Genomic DNA, 20742 nt, shown 5'->3' with positions numbered 1-20742 from the left:
GTCTCTCTCTCTGTGTATTTCTCAAAATGTTGGTCTGTTTCTTTAAAGAAATGCAGGAATCTGTAGTTTTTTTGTGTGTTAATTTTGTATCTTTTAATAGAGAATTAATAATAGATCATCTGGCCAATATTGGGTTATCACAGATAAGATAAGATAAGCCTTTATTGATTCCCAGAGGGGAAATGTAGAAGCATGTAAAATAAAAATAAGAATAGAAAACAACAAGAACTATTAACCTCAAAATTACAAGACAAGCAGTATGCATACTGTAGAGTACTTGTGAGTAATATGATATATCTACCATCAACAAAGTATACCATAATAATATAATATATGATTAAATGATGGTGGGATGATCCGGTGATGAATTTTATTTCATTTAGAATAATTTAAATTTCAGTTATTGTAAATATCCAAAAGTGTTTTATTTACTTGTGCTGTAATGTTTAATGGTTGTTCAACTAGAATTAATATCTTTACTTAAACTTTTTTATTAAATGTTTTGTATTCAAAAACATCCTAACGCTATTACATTTTATTATTTTCAAATATTGATATTGATCTCAAAAAGACAATATTGAATTGTAAATACACTTAAAAAACAGAAAAGACACAACACATTGCACAGGGTTATGGTGGGATTCGGTTTCTGTGTGTGTGTGTGTGTGTGTGTGTGTGTGTGTGTGTGTGTGTGTGTGTGTGTGTGTGTGTGTGTGTGTGTGTGTGTGTGTGTGTGTGTGTGTGTGTGTGTGTGTGTGTGTGTGTGTGTGTGTGTCTGACTTACTGAGCGTGTTGTCTGTGTTCAGGCCAGAGGTGCTTGGAAGTCAGCGGCAGATTATGATCAGAGACGGCAGACATCCTGCCATTGACTTACTGATGGGAGAGCACAACCAGTATGTGCCGAACCTCACCGAACTACAGGTACACACACACACAGAGAGACTCATTCAGAGTGTTTTGGACACATTTGAGCCAAAACACACAGACGGTTTGCTTGCTCACTAACTCATTGAGTTCTGAAACAAAATTGCAACAGCACACACGTAAATACACACATGATGCACACACATACAGAGTTGCATGACACCACACACACTTCCTCGCTCAGTGCGGGAGTGGGTGTGGGTTAATCTTGCAACAGAAGCACAAGCCAATAGGAAGAGAAGCCAAGCTTTCAATCCACCCACCTCCTCAGCTGTGCAGGACAGCATGAAAATATCTTATTCTGTCTCTCTCCTCGTTCGCCTTCTGTCTATGTCACTGTTATTATTCTCTCCTCTCCTCTCCTCTCCTCTCCTCTCCTCTCCTCTCCTTCCCTACTCTCTCTTCCCCTCCCCTCCCCTCCTACCTGCTACAGGGTGATGGCAGGAGAACTATGATAATCACTGGTCCTAATATGGGGGGTAAGAGCTCCTACATCCGCCAAGTGGCCTTGATCTGTGTGATGGCTCAGATGGGCTCCTACGTCCCGGCCTCTGAGACCCGTCTGGGCACGCTGGACGGCATTTACACCAGGTATGAACACAAGCACAGTGAAATCTACATTGGCGATCCTTATATGTTTCACAGCTGTGATTAAACTTGATTTAACATCCTAGACATTTAACAGCCTTTGATGACTTGCTGGAAAGCTACTGTCACCAATTTTTTATATTTTGAGAAGTGATGCTTCAAGGTAGTGTAGGCAGATCCCAACATGATGTTAGACTTAAGCAATCTCATGAGAAAAAGATGCCTACACACTGAACACACTCCTAAAAACAGATGATGATGGATACGTGTGGTGGAAATCATGTATCTAATGCTTTTATTATTCTTATGTTTGACCTTCAGTGTGCAGGTGCCATTAAATAAACATATCCTTCCTGTGAGAAGCCCTTATTTCTTTGCTTTCACCCGCAGTATAGGTTCATCATGAGTTGAATAAAAGCAATAATTTGATGCACATAGCTCGCTTGTTCTCTCGGAGAGGAGACTTCCATGAAGAATGATTTATACACCGATCAGCCATACCATTCTGAGCACTGACAGGGGAAGTGAACACTGGTTATCTGGTTATCATGGCACCTGTCAGTGGGTGGGATATATTAGGCAGCAAATGAACATTTTGTCTTCAAGTTCAGTGGTTCATGGTTAGACGACTGGGTCAAAAAACTGCAGCTCTTATGGGGTGTTCCCAGTCTGCAGTGATCAGTACCTATCGAAAGTGGTCCAAGGAAGGAAAAATGGTGAACCGGAGACAGGGTCAGTAAAAACTACTCTGTTGGTTTCTCTGAAGGACATTTCTACTGGCTGTATCTTTGCAAAGCTAACTTAAACTTTACATAGGGTCTTGTTGTATTCGTCTTGTTCAGTGGTCTTGATGTTGGGTAGGTGTGCAATGATGCCAAAAAAAAAAGGAATCCCATCAAATGCATTATATTTTATATTTGTATATATATTATATTATATTATATTATATTATATTATTATGAAAATGCAGAATGTAGAAGGTAAAAGAAAAAAGTTGTCAAAAAAAGAAATACTCAAGTACAGATACGTGGGTAAAAGAGACTTTTTCTAGCTTTGTGTCCATCAACATGAAAACAAGGACAGTGACCATGACGACACTCACAGAGCACAACACACTTTCACCTCTGCAGATTATTTCTTATTAGTGCAATTAAACATAAAGACACTGGTGAATCTACTGTGGAGACAATCTGAGGACAAAAAAAAAAATCTCACTTCCAGCCAAAACACCTCATTCACTTTATGTCACCTTCATCGTTCATGACATGCTTGAGTTTATTTTTCTGGACTAGACTAATCCCTTCTAATCCCATTGTGCTCCTCGCCACACAGGAGGAGGAAACGATGAACAACAGTTGTTTGACAAGGCTGGCTGTATTGTTCTGTCATTGGTTGGTATGGTATCGTAGAAACCCTCAGACAATAAGGCTTTGTTGGAGAAGATCTTTTTTTTTTTTTCCCGCTGATGATTATTCTCATTATGATGAGAGTAGCAGTAAGCTGTGCATGTAGTTTCCAGTCCTGACTACATATTAGTGTGGAACACGGGCCAATATATGGTCTCTGTTATTCTGCCTCTGCTGCAGTATGTGATTAGACCTAATGGCTTGCAGATGTGTGTAATTGTCTTTTTTGTGGGCTTAAGCATGTTCTTATGTATTAACCCAGTAGGAGCCAGAGACCTGTCAGCATACCCAAGGGGGTTTGTGTGTCCGTGTGTCTGTGTGTGTGTGTGTGTGTGTGTGTGTGTTCGTGTGTTCGTCTGTCCTTGAGAGAACCAGTTGGGGGCTTTAAACTTCATATTAGTGTAATGAGGTGATTTTGGCTGGTCCTCACATATGTAAGGGTCTACTTCAGTGTTTGGGTTTATGGTTATGGTTGAGTGGACAGAAGTAAGGAACTGATCAGAAAACTTGTTACGTGCCAAAATGTCAGTTGGCGCATTAACAGTTCAGTGCTATGTGAAAACAAAATAGTTCAGTTTGTCAAATTCATTGGATATATGAATAAAAATATGCTTACATATAAATGTTTTTTTTAATAAAAGCTTGGACCTCATCACTGTTTACTTTGAATGAAAGGGCTAAAAATGTGAAAGTAAAATACTACCAACATTCAGATTAAAGTCAGACCTAATAAATACCATCAGCAAGACACTCTAGTTTAGTAACATTTTTTATAATGAGAGTTTCATTTGTGTTTCCCAACCAATGTCTTTTTTCACTGTTTGTTATCTCCATCTAATTCTGAGTTGTGCTTATCTCAAAAAGGATTTTCTTTTTAATCGGCGTGTTCTTCCAGCAGGAAACAGCAACTTTAAAGAGCATGGAAACACAAAATCTGTTTAATCTGATCTGCTTTGTTAGGGCGTTTCTGTGCTTTTATATTAGTGAGTTAATAATAAAGAGATTACAGGAAATGATGGGAGAGGAAGCTGTGGAGTGATGTGTAACACAGGTCATCTGCTGGATTTGAATTTTCTGGGGACAAATTGGTAAAAAACTGAATAAAAAAATTGGGTTAGAATTAACGCTTGTTTAGATGTTAGACTTAGAATTAGGGAGTAATTAGTGTCAGCCTTACGTCAGGTGTACTTAAAGCAATGCAAAATCAAACGTGTGTATCCCTCTGTTGTTAAGTTAGCTCTGTGATCGGGGTCAGAGGTTGATAATCTGTCTTTCTCTCTGAAAAAAGTAAGCTAATTAATGTCCACCAGGGAAACACACACACACACACACACACACACACACACACACCCCACACACAGGGTATCCGTTGTCCTCTTTTCACCTCCACTGCCACCTCTGTCATCCTATCCCTTTCTAATTGGACTGCTCGGCCTCTCTCTATTGTTGAGTGCAAGATCCTGAGGAGAAGCTGTTTTGATGATAAACGCTCAATCAATACCCACTGCTGTGTCAAGCGTAATAGACACAGCGGTGTGTGTGTGTGTGTGTGTGTGTGTGTGTGTGTGTGTGTGTGTGTGTGTGTGTGTGTGTGTGTGTGTGTGTGTGTGTGTGTGTGTGTGTGTGTGTGTGTGTGTGTGTGTGTGTGTGTCTGTGTGTGTCTGTGTGTGTCTGTGTGTGTGCGCGTTGAGACGGAGACAGACACGGAGTGAGAGCAACAAGCACAAGCAGACTTTGTGGGTTGTGGGTAATGAGATGGTGCGTAGGTGTCTAATGGGATATCCTGTCTGAAATGATCCAGATGATTGATCATCAATGAGGATGAAGTGAATAATCTGGGGATCGGTGTAAAGCAGTGTGTCGCCTCACAGAGTCTTGGTTTTATTTTCTTCCCCACTCCACCGCGCTACAGCAGGTTTACAAATATGCCATACTGTGGTTTGAACATATTTCTGTGTGTGTTATTTCACAGACTTTAGCAGAGTAAGCCAGCAGCCTTTTGTGCGTGTGTGTGTGTGCGTTTCCTTTGCAGCTGACGGATGCATATGTGCACGTATGCAGCAGCTGTGTGTGCTTTCTTGTCGGCATTGAGTCCTGAAGGTTATAGAGCACATTCTTCCATCCCTTCATGGTTGTTATGGAAACAGCAAAGGAAGCAGAATGTAAAACTGTGTTTTGAAAGGGACCTTTAATCGAGCATGGAGTCCTAGCAGTGATAATACCGTAGGTCTTTCACAAGCTCCCCTCCCATCAGTGCTCCTCTTTTTTTTGGGGTGGGGGAGGGCTAACATCCAGAAAGATCTCACAAACGGTGGTGAGTGTTTTGGTGCCAACAGGTCTCTGTGTAACATCATCACCTAGGTGGGTGTTGTATAGCGTTGTGCATGTGGAAAAAGTATCCCAAATAGACTCCATTCGTTCCTCAGAGTTTTTATAGTGCTGCAGTGTCAGTGTCTGTGCCATCTTGTAGGCGGCATGCAGGGCTGGTTAGGCCTTTATTGTTCTATAGGAACCGGGAGGTTTAAATCTGACAGTGTGGAGTTAACTCTGCAGAAATACATGATTCAAAATGGTAGACACGTCTACTCTTCTGGCTGTACATATTTAGATGAGAAAATTAGTTCTTGTGTAGCTTCATTCTTTATTTCCCATTAGCTTGAACAAAGTGGTTGCTAGTCCTCTGGTATCCACATAAAATAATATAAAATAAACTGCAATTTGAAATCACACTGCTTTAATGGAGCAACAAAGACAGAATAAACCAAACATAAACAGATCCAAGGACCAGTGTGTAGGATTTAGTGACATCTAGTGGTGAAGTTGCAGATTGCAACTCGGTGAACACGGCTCGCGTCTGTATTTGAGGACCTGGGAATGAGAACAGGCTGTAAATCGTGTAAGAGGAGGTATGGTGGCCCTGTCTACAGGCGGTGTTTGATTTGTACGTTCTGGGCTACTATAAAAAAATTAAGAATTATATTCCATTTCTGTCAGTAGAGCCTCCCAAAGTGTTACACACTGGACATTTAACTCATAATTCACATCAGTGCACACAGTAAACAACACAAACAATAAATATATATATACAGTGGGTACGGAAAGTATTCAGACCCCTTTAAAATTTTCACTCTTTGTTTCATTGCAGCCATTTGCTAAAATCAAAAAAGTTCATTTTATTTCTCATTAATGTACACTCAGCACCCCATCTTGACAGAAAAAAACAGAAATGTAGAAATTTTTGCAAATTTATTAAAAAAGAAAAACTGAAATATCACATGGTCATAAGTATTCAGACCCTTTGCTGTGACACTCATATTTAACTCACATGCTGTCCATTTCTTCTGATCCTCCTTGAGATGGTCCTGCTCCTTCATTGGAGTCTAGCTGTGTTTAATTAAACTGATTGGACTTGATTAGGAAAGGCACACACCTGTCTATATAAGACCTTACAGCTCACAGTGCATGTCAGAGCAAATGAGAATCATGAGGTCGAAGGAACTGCCCAAGGAGCTCAGAGACAGAATTGTGGCAAGGCACAGATCTGGCCAAGGTAACAAAAGAATTTCTGCAGCACTCAAGGTTCCTAAGAGCACAGTGGCCTCCATAATCCTTAAATGGAAGAAGTTTGGGACGACCAGAACTCTTCCTAGACCTGGCCGTCCAGCCAAACTGAGCAATCGTGGGAGAAGAGCCTTGGTGAGAGAGGTAAAAAAGAACCCAAAGATCACTGTGGCTGAGCTCCAGAGATGCAGTAGGGAGATGGGAGAAAGTTCCACAAAGTCAACTATCACTGCAGCCCTGCACCAGTCGGGGCTTTATGGCAGAGTGGCCCGACGGAAGCCTCTCCTCAGTGCAAGACATATGAAAGCCTGCATAGAGTTTGCCAAAAAACACATGAAGGACTCCCAGACTATGAGAAATAAGATTCTCTGGTCTGATGAGACCAAGATTGAACTTTTTGGCGTTAATTCTAAGCGGTATGTGTGGAGAAAACCAGGCACTGCTCATCACCTGCCCAATACAATCCCAACAGTGAAACATGGTGGTGGCAGCATCAGGCTATGGGGATGTTTTTCAGCTGCAGGGACAGGACGACTGGTTGCAATTGAAGGAAAGATGAATGCGGCCAAGTACAGAGATATCCTGGAAGAAATCCTCTTCCAGAGTGCTCAGGACCTCAGACTTTCCAACAAGACAATAACCCTAAGCACACAGCTAAAATAACAAAGGAGTGGCTTCGGAACAACTCTGTGACCATTCTTGACTGGCCCAGCCAGAGCCCTGACCTAAACCCAATTGAGCATCTCTGGAGAGATCTGAAAATGGCTGTCCACCAACGTTCACCATCCAACCTGACAGAACTGGAGAGGATCTGCAAGGAAGAATGGCAGAGGATCCCCAAATCCAGGTGTGAAAAACTTGTTGCATCATTGCCAAGAAGACTCATGGCTGTAGTAGCTCAAAAGGGTGCTTCTACTCAATACTGAGCAAAGGGTCTGAATACTTATGACCATGTGATATTTCAGTTTTTCTTTTTTAATAAATTTGCAAAAATGTCTACGTTTCTGTTTTTTTCTGTCAAGATGGGGTGCTGAGTGTACATTAATGAGAAATAAAATGAACTTTTTTGATTTTAGCAAATGGCTGCAATGAAACAAAGTGAAACATTTAAAGGGGTCTGAATACTTTCCGTGTGTGTGTCAGTTTTTGGTAATGTTGCTGCCATTTTCAGGCTCATGTTGTCACTCAGTGTTCTATATGTATTTGGTTTATTTGAGTTGAATGTAACTCGGCCACCATTTTAGAGTTTTAAAGAGTCAGGTTTTTGTGTCAGTCTTTCATATCAAATAGCAGCAGAAATACAACAAAGTAAATAACATACTCTGAAAGTCATGTAAGTTCTCTCATTAGTGTTGGTAGGGGTTGGATTTAGATTTTCTGCCAAAAAACTAGAGTGATTATGCTCTTGAAAATCTGGGCAAAAGCCGTGTTTTGATTGATTAGAGTAGAGTGATAACGTGATAAGAAAATCCAACAACTGGAGAATCAACAAGAGAAACAACGGAACCACGAGTGTCAGAAAAACACTTGAAATGTGTCTAAACATGTTTTCTGGAGAGGTGTGAGGTGATGATAAATGGACTTTATTTTCAGAATCATTTTGTTTGGCGGGAAGGAGGGACTCCATGAGAGCAGCAGGACACCCAGCTGGTGGAGTGTTGCTGTGTTTTTGCTGTGCGTCCCCTCATCAGTAGACAGACAAAGTGTGTGAACAACACTCTTCCTTCTCATCCACGCAGTATAGATCGAATTGTCATAATTTAAGATAAAGGCATGCATGCACACACACATACAATCTATAAATTGACTAATGAAATGCAGCAGCATGTCTGCCACACCCCTCTCCTATATGGCGTGTGGTGTAACCATGGTAACTCCTGAGCTGGAGGCTCCTGTCAGGCAGTTCATTGATAGGTACTATGCTGAGGATCAATCAGGACAGGAAAAGACAGATTTAGAGGTGAACACTGACTGGCAGAGAGCTGTTGCATCTGCGATCCAGCTGGAGTTGGGTTTTTATCAGATGAGTCACTGCGCTGTCTGTCAGTCTGTATCGGTGCATCAGAGGAGCTTTCAAACTGGCTTTGAGGCTCGTGAAGGATTCAACATGTTGTCATTGTATCTCTGTAATTGGTAAATTTCTATTGACATGGACATGTTAGTCTCGTTCCACTGTTGTTGTCTTTTGATTTCCTGTCACTGGCCTTTAAGTTTGCTTCCTCAGGTGACAGTGTAACACCCTCAACCGTAATTTAACTTAAAATGTGTTTGTCAGTATATTCATTATGTGCATTCTTGGCTGTGCAGTCTGTCATTACACATTAAGTCTCATGCAAGAACATTTTTGTATTCTTATCCTAAACCTCTCTTACTATTTTGTGTTCTACATCAGACTCAACAAACTTGGTGTAAATTGCTCGTTTCAGCCTGATGAGGCCACCTGCTCATGAGGAGGTGCACGTGCATGAGATCTCATCATTAGCATAATTGAATCATTTAAAATAGAAATATAATGCTGCCTACTCTTTTGTTTTTGTGGGAAAGAGTAAAAATAAGAATTTCACACGGCAGAGCTTCGCGCGTGTGTGTGTGTGGTGGTATAAGAGGACTGGGAACAATGATATTATCAGTACAACTGTCAACAAAGTGTCATCATAGCAGTGCTGTGCTGAGATAGATACTGTATAAAGAGTGAATGATGTAACATAAGGTTGGATGCTAAATATCTTTATGAACCAAAGCGGTCCATGAGTAATGTGCGAGGCGTGTCAAGGGGAGTCACAGAGATATTAGATGGGATAACATTATAGCCTACTGTACCTGATGTTACACTGTCGGTGCTATGATCTTGTATTTTTTCTGTTTTATTTTGTTATTTAATGTGTATTTCTTTTTTTCTCTTCTGCTGTGATTCCCCAGTGTGGGAGCAATAAAGTCTATCTTATCTATTTTATCTTATGATACTGACAGACTCCTGCATAATGAAAACTCAGTCAACTGGCAAAGTGATGGTGATGATGATGATATGGTGAAAAGAATATTAATTTTACATTAATTTTGTCTTAGTTGTGTATTTTATATTAGTTAATTTCTGTATCATGTTTAAACTCAGAATTCATTCAGATTACCTCTATGATTTTTAGGTCAGTGTTTTTCCACTGATGAAAGTCTGTGCATGATATCAACGACAACAGGTCTCAACCACTCGTGGATTTTGATTAAGACCTAAGAGAAAGTCGGTTAACGCAAAAAATCCTTGTACGTGTAACGTGCTACATAAGAACAAATCTGTTTGCATGAGTACTTCTTAAATTCAACAATAACATTTGGGTGTAATATTCGGGTGTCCACATACTTTTGGTCATTTAGTGTATTGTAAGCTGGCCACACGTCAAGATTTTGCAAGCATGGATTGTTAATATTGATGAGGTTCATAGACATAAAATAACATTTGGAAGAGTGCGTCTGTCTTCTGTTTGTGAGAACTACAGTCATTGATTGGAAATAGATGCAGAGTGAATAAATAATTGATAGCGCTTTTAGTTTTTTCTTTAAAATTTGTTGGGCTATGTGAGTGTTGCAGGAATGCTGATCATTTTTAATTTGCTGTTTTCTATCTGAGATGCTTTAGGGTGAGTGATGAATCCAGAATAATTGGAAAAAGAAAACCTGGAGGAATTTTATAAACTGGATGTTAAACTCAATTAACCTGAGATGGCATCAGAGTTTCGCAAGTCATGGAAACAATGTAATGAATGGAACATGGCCTTTTTGAAAAACCTTAATATTGAGGCCTAGAGATCAGACTGTGACATGTATGACACATTACAAGAGGTTAAAATTATACTTAACCCCACCACACCATCACTTACACCCTCCTTCTTCTCGTGATCAGTTTAATAAAGAATCTCAAGGTGTTATAGTTACTTTCTCTCACTTTCTTCACACCCCTCCTTCTCCATCTCAGTCTCTTTGCCTATTAATGGTATGGAAGTAGTTCTACTGGAAGAAGAATAGGAGCAGGTTCACTGAAAACTGCAGATTCTCCATTTGTCTTTCTGTGGGTGGTTTCTGGTTCGTGAAATATCTTTAAGTTTGAGATCAAATAATTTAAAGACTGGAAGCATGAACATGAATTCTAACAATTTATTCCACAACCCAAATGATTAGATGATTCTGTTTACAGATAGGCCTTTTAGTATTCACAATAATGTTTATTGTTTCATGACCTCGGCATATGGTTTAATGCACAGTTTACCTGAAAATGGCACTTCTGCATCTTATTGCGAACAACTTACAACTTGTATTGTTGCTTTAAGTATAAATGATCCATCCATTATTTATTGATGAGTTTATCAAAAGGTGAGATAGCTTGGTAAAATTTAAAAAGAGGAAATTAACTTTATTGCACACAAACAATGATTGTATTAAGGCCAACAGTAAATATGTAATTTTATTGAAAGAGCTCAAAAATAGAGTTATAAAGGAAGTAATAAAAAAAATCTCAACTGGAATATTTTATTCCTTGAAGGAATCAGACTTTTAGTTTAACTGACTACAGAACAAAACAGCTTCATTGTTGGTCCAATAATGGCCTGATCCATGTTAACATGGCTCATTTTATCCCTCATAGTGTGTCTTAGTGGAGAACAACTGATGCAACATCTGGAGCACACGAAAAAGATTAGCATGTTCGTATTGTTTTGCCCTCTCTCGCTTTATTTCATAACTTCTACAATGTCTTCAGTAACATTGGCCTTTCAGAGCGCTGTAAACATGGTGAAGCAAAAGAGAAATTAGGTTTTATTGAATTTCAGTGAATCTGTAACCATTTGACTATCCCCCTTTGGGTCAGGAGCATTATGCTGTACCAAATTAATCACACCCACACAGTCACCCTCTTTCTAAGGGAAGGAAAAAGACAAATTACACTGCAGAGTGACCATGAATGGCTCCAGGTTCACTTTGATTCATCAATTCATGATTACATGCATAATCATTTGTTGTTTGAGTCTGTCCCTGGTACTTTACTGATCACGTATGTACAGAACAAATTGATTGGAGTCAACGTGTCGTCTTCCTCGTCTCTCAGGAAAGTCACTGCATCGATTAATGCCTCTGAAACAAAATGTGCAATCTGATGTCAGCCTAATTTTTATCTCACCTTATTAATCAACCTCTGACCTCTCTTTTTTCTTTGTCTGATTGGTTATCAGGATGGGGGCTTCAGACAACATCTACAAAGGGCGCAGTACATTCATGGAGGAGCTGAGTGAAGCCTCAGAGATAATTTCCTACGCAACCGAACGTTCGTTGGTCATCCTTGATGAACTGGGACGGGGCACAAGCACCCATGACGGGATTGCCATCGCCTATGCCACCCTGGAGTACTTCATCAGAGATGTAAGTGTTTGTTTGTGTGTGTTTGTGAATGGACACTCTGTACTGATGACATTGGGAATAAGACTTAAGATTTATTTTATATAATTATTGTTGCAGATCGCGACCCTAAACAGCCCAGTTGGTTAACATGGGCGGTGATAGGAAGCGGGCAACACTTTGAGGCCTCTTCTTATTAGTTATATGGTTACTCATGATAATAAGGGAGGGAATGACAAATCCTTAATGCTAATATGGAAAAAAATGAAAGTCCCACATCTAGAGTCCGAGTCATGTCTCAAGTCTTTTGAGGATGAGTCTTAAGTCACTGTGTGTGTGACTTCAGTGAAAAAGTGAAGTAAACTTGAGTCCCCATCTCTGTCATATATTCATCTTGTTGCTTAATCTGCCAGCATTGTTGTAAAGGTGTGTGTGCGTGTGCGTGTGCGTGTGCGTGTGCGTGTGCGTGTGCGTGTGCGTGTGCGTGTGTGTGTGTGTGCTTGTGGGCTCTCCAGACTGCAGTGATCGTTTGTTTTGCACAGAGAGACGAGGCTCCAGAGAGGCCTCAGCAGCAGAGAAGCTCCTGAAAACTGAGCAGCACTGTGGACAAGCGTTGATCTATAATGTTAATATGCTGTTAGAGAGCAGGCTGTGATGGAAAGGAGAGAGAAAGATTGACCCCTGGATACCAAATTGTTCAAGGGACGTATGTTGTACTGCAGCAGGCCTCATTTAATCCTCATTAAACACTCACAGTGTCAAGGCTGATGACAGGTTGTCCAGTGTCCACTTCTGCACTCTGAAGGTGATTATATGTGTCCATATGCGTCACCGCCATTTCTTAATGATATGTGTCCTACTTGTTCTTGTCAGCTGTTGTAAATTGATGTGTATGGAAAGCAGAAAGGTCCAATTTTAGCCAGAAATCGTAGCCAAAGGAAAGAGAGAATATGTGAAGCTTTTCAGCGCAGTACTTGGAATCATTTTTCCTAGAAGAGACACTATGTGTGTGTGTGTGTGTGTGTGTGTGTGTGTGTGTGTGTGTGTGTGTGTGTGTGTGTGTGTGTGTGTGTGTGTGCGTGTGCGTGTATGATTAGTGTGTGTGTTCTGCTGGGATTATGCGAACCAGCTCACTTGGGAGCCCTTTGGATGTTGCACAGTGTTGCGTATCTCCGTTTTGACAGAACAGATGACTGGTACCCTGAGAGAACGAGAGAGCAGGGGAAGGCGTTTGTGTCAGTAAGGTGGCTTATCAATATCGACATTGGCAAGTTAATCGTTGTTTACTTGTGGAGAACACACAGTATGTGTGTGTACAAATTAGTGTGGAACAATCAGATCGATACTGTAAGCACACAAAAACTCACTATTACTGTTTGACATGGGCTGCGTGCTTGAGGTTGTGGCATCAATTAGGGCACACGGCTGTTTACACTATTTTCTTCTGTATAATATAAACTGGGGAAATATGAGGCTTCCTCTTAGTTCTCGTTAAATGTTTTCTAATTAGCCTGTTAAATGAGACCATTTGGATTTGGAGTTGTACCCCTGCTGTTAGATGTCAAATATCTCAAATAGTGTGAATGCGAGTTTATTAATGCAGAGACAGACTTTGTGTTTCTTCGCTCGCAATGCTTTTTGGCTCACTTGTCAGTTTCAGTCACTTTGCACGTAACGTTTACATACATGTTGGCTGTGTGGGCAGGATATTCACAGTTCAGTCAATTAACTTTACAATCAAAGATAACAATAAATAAAAAAAAAAAGAAAAGTTTTTTCACTTTGAATGAAATCTTTCTAGAAATTAATAAATGAAGATGAAAGCAATTATATTTAAAGCTGCACTACTCAATATGTTATGTATCAATGGATCAAATCACATATGTAATGTGAATGGTACTGTCTGTAATGAGAGAGAGAGAGAGAGAGAGAGAGAGAGAGAGAGAGAACTAATAGTAGTGACTGATGATGATGAACATGAAGAAGATGATGACTATGACAACAGCAACGATGGGGGGCAATGAGCAGCAACAACAGCAACAACAGTAACCGTAGCAATAATAATGATAATAATAATAAGGATCCATGAGAACCTGCGAGACGAGAAAGCACAAGAACTCCGGGGAAGAAGTGAAGTTAGTAACATGCATTAATGGGACATGAATGAGTGCAGAAAGAGAGAGGAAGAGAGGAGCTCAGTGCATCATAGGAAATCCCCTGATAGTCTAGGCCTATAGCAGCGTAACTAAGGGATGGTTCAGGACTCACCTGATCCAGCCCTAACTATAAGCTTTATCAAAGAGGAATGTCTTAAGCCTACTCTTGAATGTGATGAGGATGTCTGCCTCCCGAACCACAACTGGAAGCTGGTTCCACAGGAGAGGAGCTTGGTAAATGAAGGCTCTGGCTCCTGTTCTACTTTTAGAGACTATAGGAACCACAAGTAGCCCAGCATTCAGAGAACGTAGTGTTCTAGAGGGGTAATAGGGTACTATGAGCTCTTTAAGATATGAAGGGGCCTGACCATGAAGAGCTTTGTAGGTGAGGAGGAGGATTTTAAATTCTATTCTAAATTCAGGGACTTATAATCCAAATTAATCCTAATGGTGCATAATACATAAATAAAAATCAATAAATGCAGCTTTAAAAAAATGTATGTACTTACTGTAATTATGTCACTAATAAGTTTATGTTGGCTGCCAATATAACAGTCAAGGTCTACTTTGTATTCTACAAAACACACACACAAAAATATGAAAACAACATGACACTTAACACTACTTACATACATGTACAGAGGTCTTGTGTTCTTGGTTTGGGTGGTGGTGTGTGTGTGTGTGTGTGTGGTATTAATGCCGTCCAGGCTTTTGCTTCTCTGGTAGAAAGGATTTATCAGCTCAGATGACCTTAGGGAGCGTGTATTTAATCTCGTACTTGAGGAACTTTTTTTGCTGGCTTTTGTGGATAAGCACACCACCAACTATTAAGCTGAGAGTCAGCGAACACAAACCACTGATTCTGAGTTTGTGTCTCCTGGTGGTGGTGAAAGGATGAGATCCAGGGTGCAGCTCCCACTTCAGTCCACACTGACGGATACTATTGATGGGTTTCTGGAGTTTTACCATTAAAGCAAACTTACCCTACTGCTGCCTTCTGGGTAATCAAAGCTTACAAACTGTATCCAATCTATGAGAGGCGGTATTTTGGAATTTGTTTATTTTCTGTTCTCCAAGACCTTAGTCAAAAAGCTCCAAATTGCCCTGAGTTACCCCTCTTCAACTATAGATGAATAAACATATATCTTTGAAAAAACCCTTCGAGTTCTCATGTTTTGCCATTTCCACATTAATCTTTGGACAACATCTTTGGGTTATGTAATTCTGCTGGAAAATGTAGAATGAAAATGTGTAAGTAGCTGCTAATGCAGCGGGGAGCTTCTGTTGGCAGGAGGAGGGAGCTCTCTAACTACCTGTTGTATAACAGCATTGATTTGTTTGAAAAGCCTTGCTATTAAAGGAAAGACAAACAAAAGAGCACAAAAGAAGTTATGCTTTACAGCGAAAGGCCTCCTCAGTGCAGGCAGACCTGCAGTCTTTCATGCTCACTCGTATTCCTCCTACTCATCCTCCTCCTCTGCCCCGTCCTCTTCCTCCTCCTCGCCAGACTCAATTGTTCACGTCAAAAGTCAGTCGACTCCTCCTTTGACTTGGTTGTCATGGTAACGCACCTTTCCCTGTCCCCAACACTCACCTGAGAGGTAGTTAAGAATGTAGATGGGTTTCATAACACCACTCAATAAAAGAGACAGCCTTGACGCAGTAATGAAAAGCAACAGAAAAGCAGAGGAGAGGGGGAAACTAAAACGAGAAGTTGCTTTTGTTTTGATGGTTAAATCCGAATCAGTGCAAGGTTGGTTCAGTACACGTTTGTCTAATTGAATTCCTTTTTAGCTGTGACGCGTGCCTCATACCGTCCTCTTCTTTAGTCGTTACTCACTGTCAGACTCACTTGGACTCTCACTTTTCTCTGTCACAGCAGGTCCTGCCATTAGCTTCACACTAAGCTTAGCACTACACACCGCTCTCCACTCGTACCGTGACTCAGGCTTGCGTGTGACTGCACTGACATTGTAATACTGCACTGTAATAGAAGGCAGAATTGGGCCCAGCTTTACACGTAGACTCACAGGAGAACTAGAACTCACTAAAGCTCACTTTTGGCTGCACACTAATGGGTAGATTTTCAGCAGAACTTATCGCTTCATGTGGGCGTAAATGGTCTGATGTGCTTGCGCCGATGCATAAAGCTCCTACGAAGACCCCCATGTGCTCCACTGCACTCTGCACTGCTCTGTGCCTGCACTGAACTCATGTACAGCGCATCAACAAGAATCTAGTCTGTTTTTCTCTCAGCTTGCATTGTTTAGAGCAGTGGTTCCTAACTTGTGGTTGGGGACCCCAGAAGGAAGTGTCAGTATCCTGAGACTTCTTTCTGGAAAGGTGGCGAGATTATGCAAGAACTAACAATGTTTGGCACACAGAATTAGGTTTACTTTTTCTGTATTCATTCCTATTTTTGCTTTTTCTTGTGAAATACTGGATACTTTCATTTCTTGAGGTATCTAAAAATATAATGGTTTTGGTTGAACTGCTCCTGGGATTTATATGCATAGTGCACTAACATTTGTGGTAGGAAAGAGATTTGACTTTGTATTTCATCCATTGTTTATCATTAATATGTATTAGTCTATAATAGGGAAACAACCTCTTTTCCAACCCAGATTAAGGCAAGACAAGGCAGGTTGGATCTGTCGCACAAACACAATGAGGTGTTTTAGAGAGTTTAGAGTGTTCCCATGCTCAGACTCAGAGAGTATAATCCAGCTCGCTAGAGTACATAAAGTAACTGCAATTACAGCCACTGCATAGAGACACATACAGGTCATTAGCACAACAGGATGTGTAATTTGGTTATAGATCTTATGAAATATATCTGGTAACTACAGCTTGCTATATTTTTTTGAGGTTTGGCAGAGTATTCATTTAATAATGCACCCTGGGTATTGGTACTAATCGAGCATAACATTCGTTGAACCCCATTGTGAGTAATTTGTAGAGTATAGGGCTACAACTAACGATTATTTTCATTATAATTAATTATAATTTTTAAGACTGATTCATGAACATATTAATTACATTTACAATCATTTTAAACAGTGAAAGAAGAAAAAACTCACATTTTTAGAAGCTAAAAGTAGCAAATGTTCAGAATATTTAATTGAACAATCATTTAAACTTACAAACAACTAATCTTTTAACAGTGTGTTTGAACTGTTTCATCAGTTTTCAGTAAATCTTTCATTTTCAAGTAAATCATACTACATTGTTGTGCAAATACTCATAAGTTAGTCATGTTCTGATCTACTATAAACCCAAGGACTTTTAATACTGGCATGCACAGGGGCACAGCTTGCTTGCTTTTTTAAAAAAAAAACTAACTTGAAAATTCACACTTTTTCATACTGACTGTTGTGTGGCAGGTGTTGCTGAAAAAGTGCAAGTTCTCTGAATGAGTTAAATCTGTTCTATACAGGATTTAATGTCCTTATTCCCACTGCTTCAATAACAAACAGAAAAAAGCATCCTGTTCCCACTAATTGGGATGAAATAGATTTGCCATATGTGTCCAACAAAATTTCAGGAATATCAAATATGAAAACAATATTATTGGAATCAAAATTAAAACACAAAATTCTACCTACATAAAACATTTACAGACCAACATTAGCTAACTTTACAATGTTATAATGTATTAATGTATTCTCAACAAATCAAAGGTTTCATGAATTCATGTTTGCTATTCTCACAGCTATATAACAAGGAATACTCAGTACTCACTGTATATATCTGTATATAATATCATATTTTTTAATCGCACAGTCATGCCAGCAGGTCTACTTGACCTAACATGTTCTAAGCAAGCGGCAACCTCTGTGCCAAAATGGTGATTTATCAGCTTTTGAACAGCTCCCTCTCTCAAATTGTTTTTTGTTTCACACGTGCAGAACTCCTCTCCAAGACCTGTAAACAGGCTTTGATGTTTAAAATCGGTAGAATTTCCCTTTAAGAGATTCCTACAACCACAATATAGAAACTTTAATATTTCATAAATGGATGCAAAATGTAGGTTTCTTATTCACCATCCATCAGTAGTCATAAAAAGCACAAATACTGTACCAAGACTAGCAGCTCTTTTGGGGGACAATGTTGTTTTCGAACAGCCCCCTTTTAAAAAGCTTAAAAAACACACACATAACAGAACCAATGTATCATTGAACTACAGATATGAAAGCACCATAAGCACTGGTCCAAGTCAGCATCTTAAACAGTCAGTCTAGTGCACCCTGGATGTTAGGAAAAAGCCAAAAGCATTGATGTATTTCCAAAAGACAAAACCTGACCAGAAGTAAAGGTCATCACCTAGACCCCCATCACTGACCCTGGGCTGAAAAAATGTAGGCCAATGAGAGAACAAGATTGACTCGCAGCCAAAGTCAGAGGTCAGTGACACACGTGCATGATTCATTTACACCAAATCTCACTCTCTCACACACGCACACAGCACCTCAGCCAGAGCCTTGTTAGTTGTGAGGTGAGAAAACGAAGGGCGGTGACTTGAGTTAGAATTGGATTTTATGTCTAATTGGATAGAGAGTAGTAACAAGACAGAGAGACAGCAATAGTGGTGTTGACACCTCTAGCCTTTTCCTCAGGATCAGATTACAGAGTTGAAGCATGCTTGCATGTGCGCACACACACACTCATGCATCGGATGCCATATCATTATAAAACAGCTGGGAAGAGTGGTTCTGCTCTAGTGGTTATGCTCTACAGGTGTACAGCGAAACAGCCACCAATTTGGAGCTCAGATCAGAGACATATTACAGGGAGAAGAAGAGGTGGACGAGGTGACACAATGCAGAGAAAGTGTTACCTGTGGCTTGTGGCAGATCAGCAGTCTGTCATGTCAGAGATGCTGTTTTATTTGAACCATCATGTCAAGTGAGCCGAACACACAGCCTGTCCCATCTGGACCTGGCCTCCTTTATGTCTGACCGCTCCAAGCATTCCTCTTGTATATAAACACACAGCAGATTTTAGCTTACATTAAGGGTGGGTATTTATATACGTTCCTCTGCTTCATGACCCAGACTACCACTTCTCATAATCAGAGAGTCTGAGAAATATTCTCTGCTTCTTCCCCTTTTTTCTATCCTCCAGTTATATATTTTTGTGTGTATGTCATAGAAGATAGATAGACTGGAAAATTAAGATCATACACACCATTAAACTTGAATAATGTTTTGAGCTAGGGCTACTTTTCAACAGAAATAGTTTCTTCTATGGCTGCAACTACTTTTTATTTTCCTCATCAGTTAACTTGCTCCACTAATCAACATTTTTGAATTAAGAATGGATCAAATGAGGAGGTGTCACCACCCACCGGTCTCTAGCTTCTTTCAACTCAATGTTTTGGTTTTCTGGCCTGAACCCTTATAGTTTTGGTTCAGTCTTGCCGATCTTCTCAGTGTTGATGTTGATGGCAGCTGTTTATCAGCGAAAAAGCTTTGATAAACCATCTTTACACTGCGTAATGAACACCAAACAGCAGACAGACCAAGTTAACAACTAGCTGGTGAACATAGTGGAGCATTTAGCTTCTAAAGAGACAGATAGTTTTCTCAGCAGTTGGCTGAGATCAAAGCAGAAGAAGAGTGAAACATCTTCTCCATCAAGTTCCAGGCTTTGCTCTTCTTTCAGTGAAGCAATGCTCTCCAGTTCTAATACAACTGATGCAGCATCTACGCTAACTGCCATTGTTGTTTAACCAACAGAACCTGCAACCCACTAATGTTTCAAATCTGTGCTTGATAATGAATTAAATGATTATTGAAATTGCCCATGATTAATTTTCTGGTTATTGACTGATCAAGTAATTGACTAATTGTTTCAGCACTAATTTCATCAGATCATCATCCAGTTCTGCAGAGCACGGCTGTCAGTGCCCCTCGGGGTGGTCTGGTAATGAGCTGCCATTAGCACCTAATCAGACCATTATCCGGGCTGCAGCCTCTCTCTGCAACGCTCCGTTTGTTTTTACCTTTCAGTGTAGGTGGACAGGAGTGATTGTAGTATGAGTGGTGCGTGCATGCGTGCGTGCGTGCGAGCGAGCGAGTATGAGTAGTGTGTGTTGTACATGTGTTTCAGCAGATGCAGGTCTTTGTGTTTTTGTCTGAAGCATGTGGGAGGCACCCTGCACGTCCCTTTCAGAGGAAGGTATTACTAGTGACGTGTGACCTTTCTTAGACCGAGTGGTTAGCGGGCCGATTCTGGAGCTAGCCGAGTCCTGCAGCCGCCTGTCTGCTGCAATGATGTAAGACTCAGGCCTGCTTCACCACAAGAGCTCATACATGATTTGTTATCATTACTGTCATCATCGGATTTAATGATTCTTAATGCTTACATTTTTGGGATATTTAATCCAGCATTAGTTATTGTCCTTCAAAAGTCACATTTTCAAGACTGTTTTCTAGTATGTGGGAGATATTTTCACAGTATTTTGTGTTAATGTGTCCTCCCCACTCCAATTTATGTGTGATTGGGTTGTTAAAGTATGCAGGAAAAGGAAATACATTTGTTTTTAGTGAAGAGCTCTCAGCAGCTGTCCTGAGAGTGCAGCGCTGAGAGGTAAAATGTTTGTGCGTGCATTTGAGAGAGAGGCTGAGTGAGTGAGTGCGCGCACCACCCGCTTTTTGTGATTTTCATGTCTTAACCTTAATGCTAGAGTTCAATCATGTAGCCTTTGGGTGGCTCCCGGGCCTGAC

At 40.3% G+C, this 20742-nt stretch overlaps 1 protein-coding gene across 3 annotated transcripts in view; it reads left to right on the top strand.

Annotated features, from left to right (window-relative positions):
- The window catches only part of msh3 (mutS homolog 3 (E. coli)), a 46422-nt gene that overhangs the window by 21176 nt on the left and 4504 nt on the right, over positions 1 to 20742 (top strand). For all 3 annotated transcript variants that reach the window (XM_051423484.1, XM_051423485.1, XM_051423483.1), the window contains 3 exons: positions 807 to 921; positions 1358 to 1515; positions 11696 to 11882. In XM_051423484.1, the coding sequence (XP_051279444.1) occupies positions 807 to 921; positions 1358 to 1515; positions 11696 to 11882 (460 nt within the window). The remainder of the gene's footprint in view (positions 1 to 806; positions 922 to 1357; positions 1516 to 11695; positions 11883 to 20742) is intronic.

The sequence above is a fragment of the Dicentrarchus labrax genome, unplaced genomic scaffold (assembly GCF_905237075.1).
Source record: "Dicentrarchus labrax unplaced genomic scaffold, dlabrax2021, whole genome shotgun sequence".
Taxonomy (NCBI): Eukaryota; Metazoa; Chordata; class Actinopteri; family Moronidae; genus Dicentrarchus; species Dicentrarchus labrax.
This window is presented reverse-complemented; position numbering and strand designations above follow the sequence as displayed.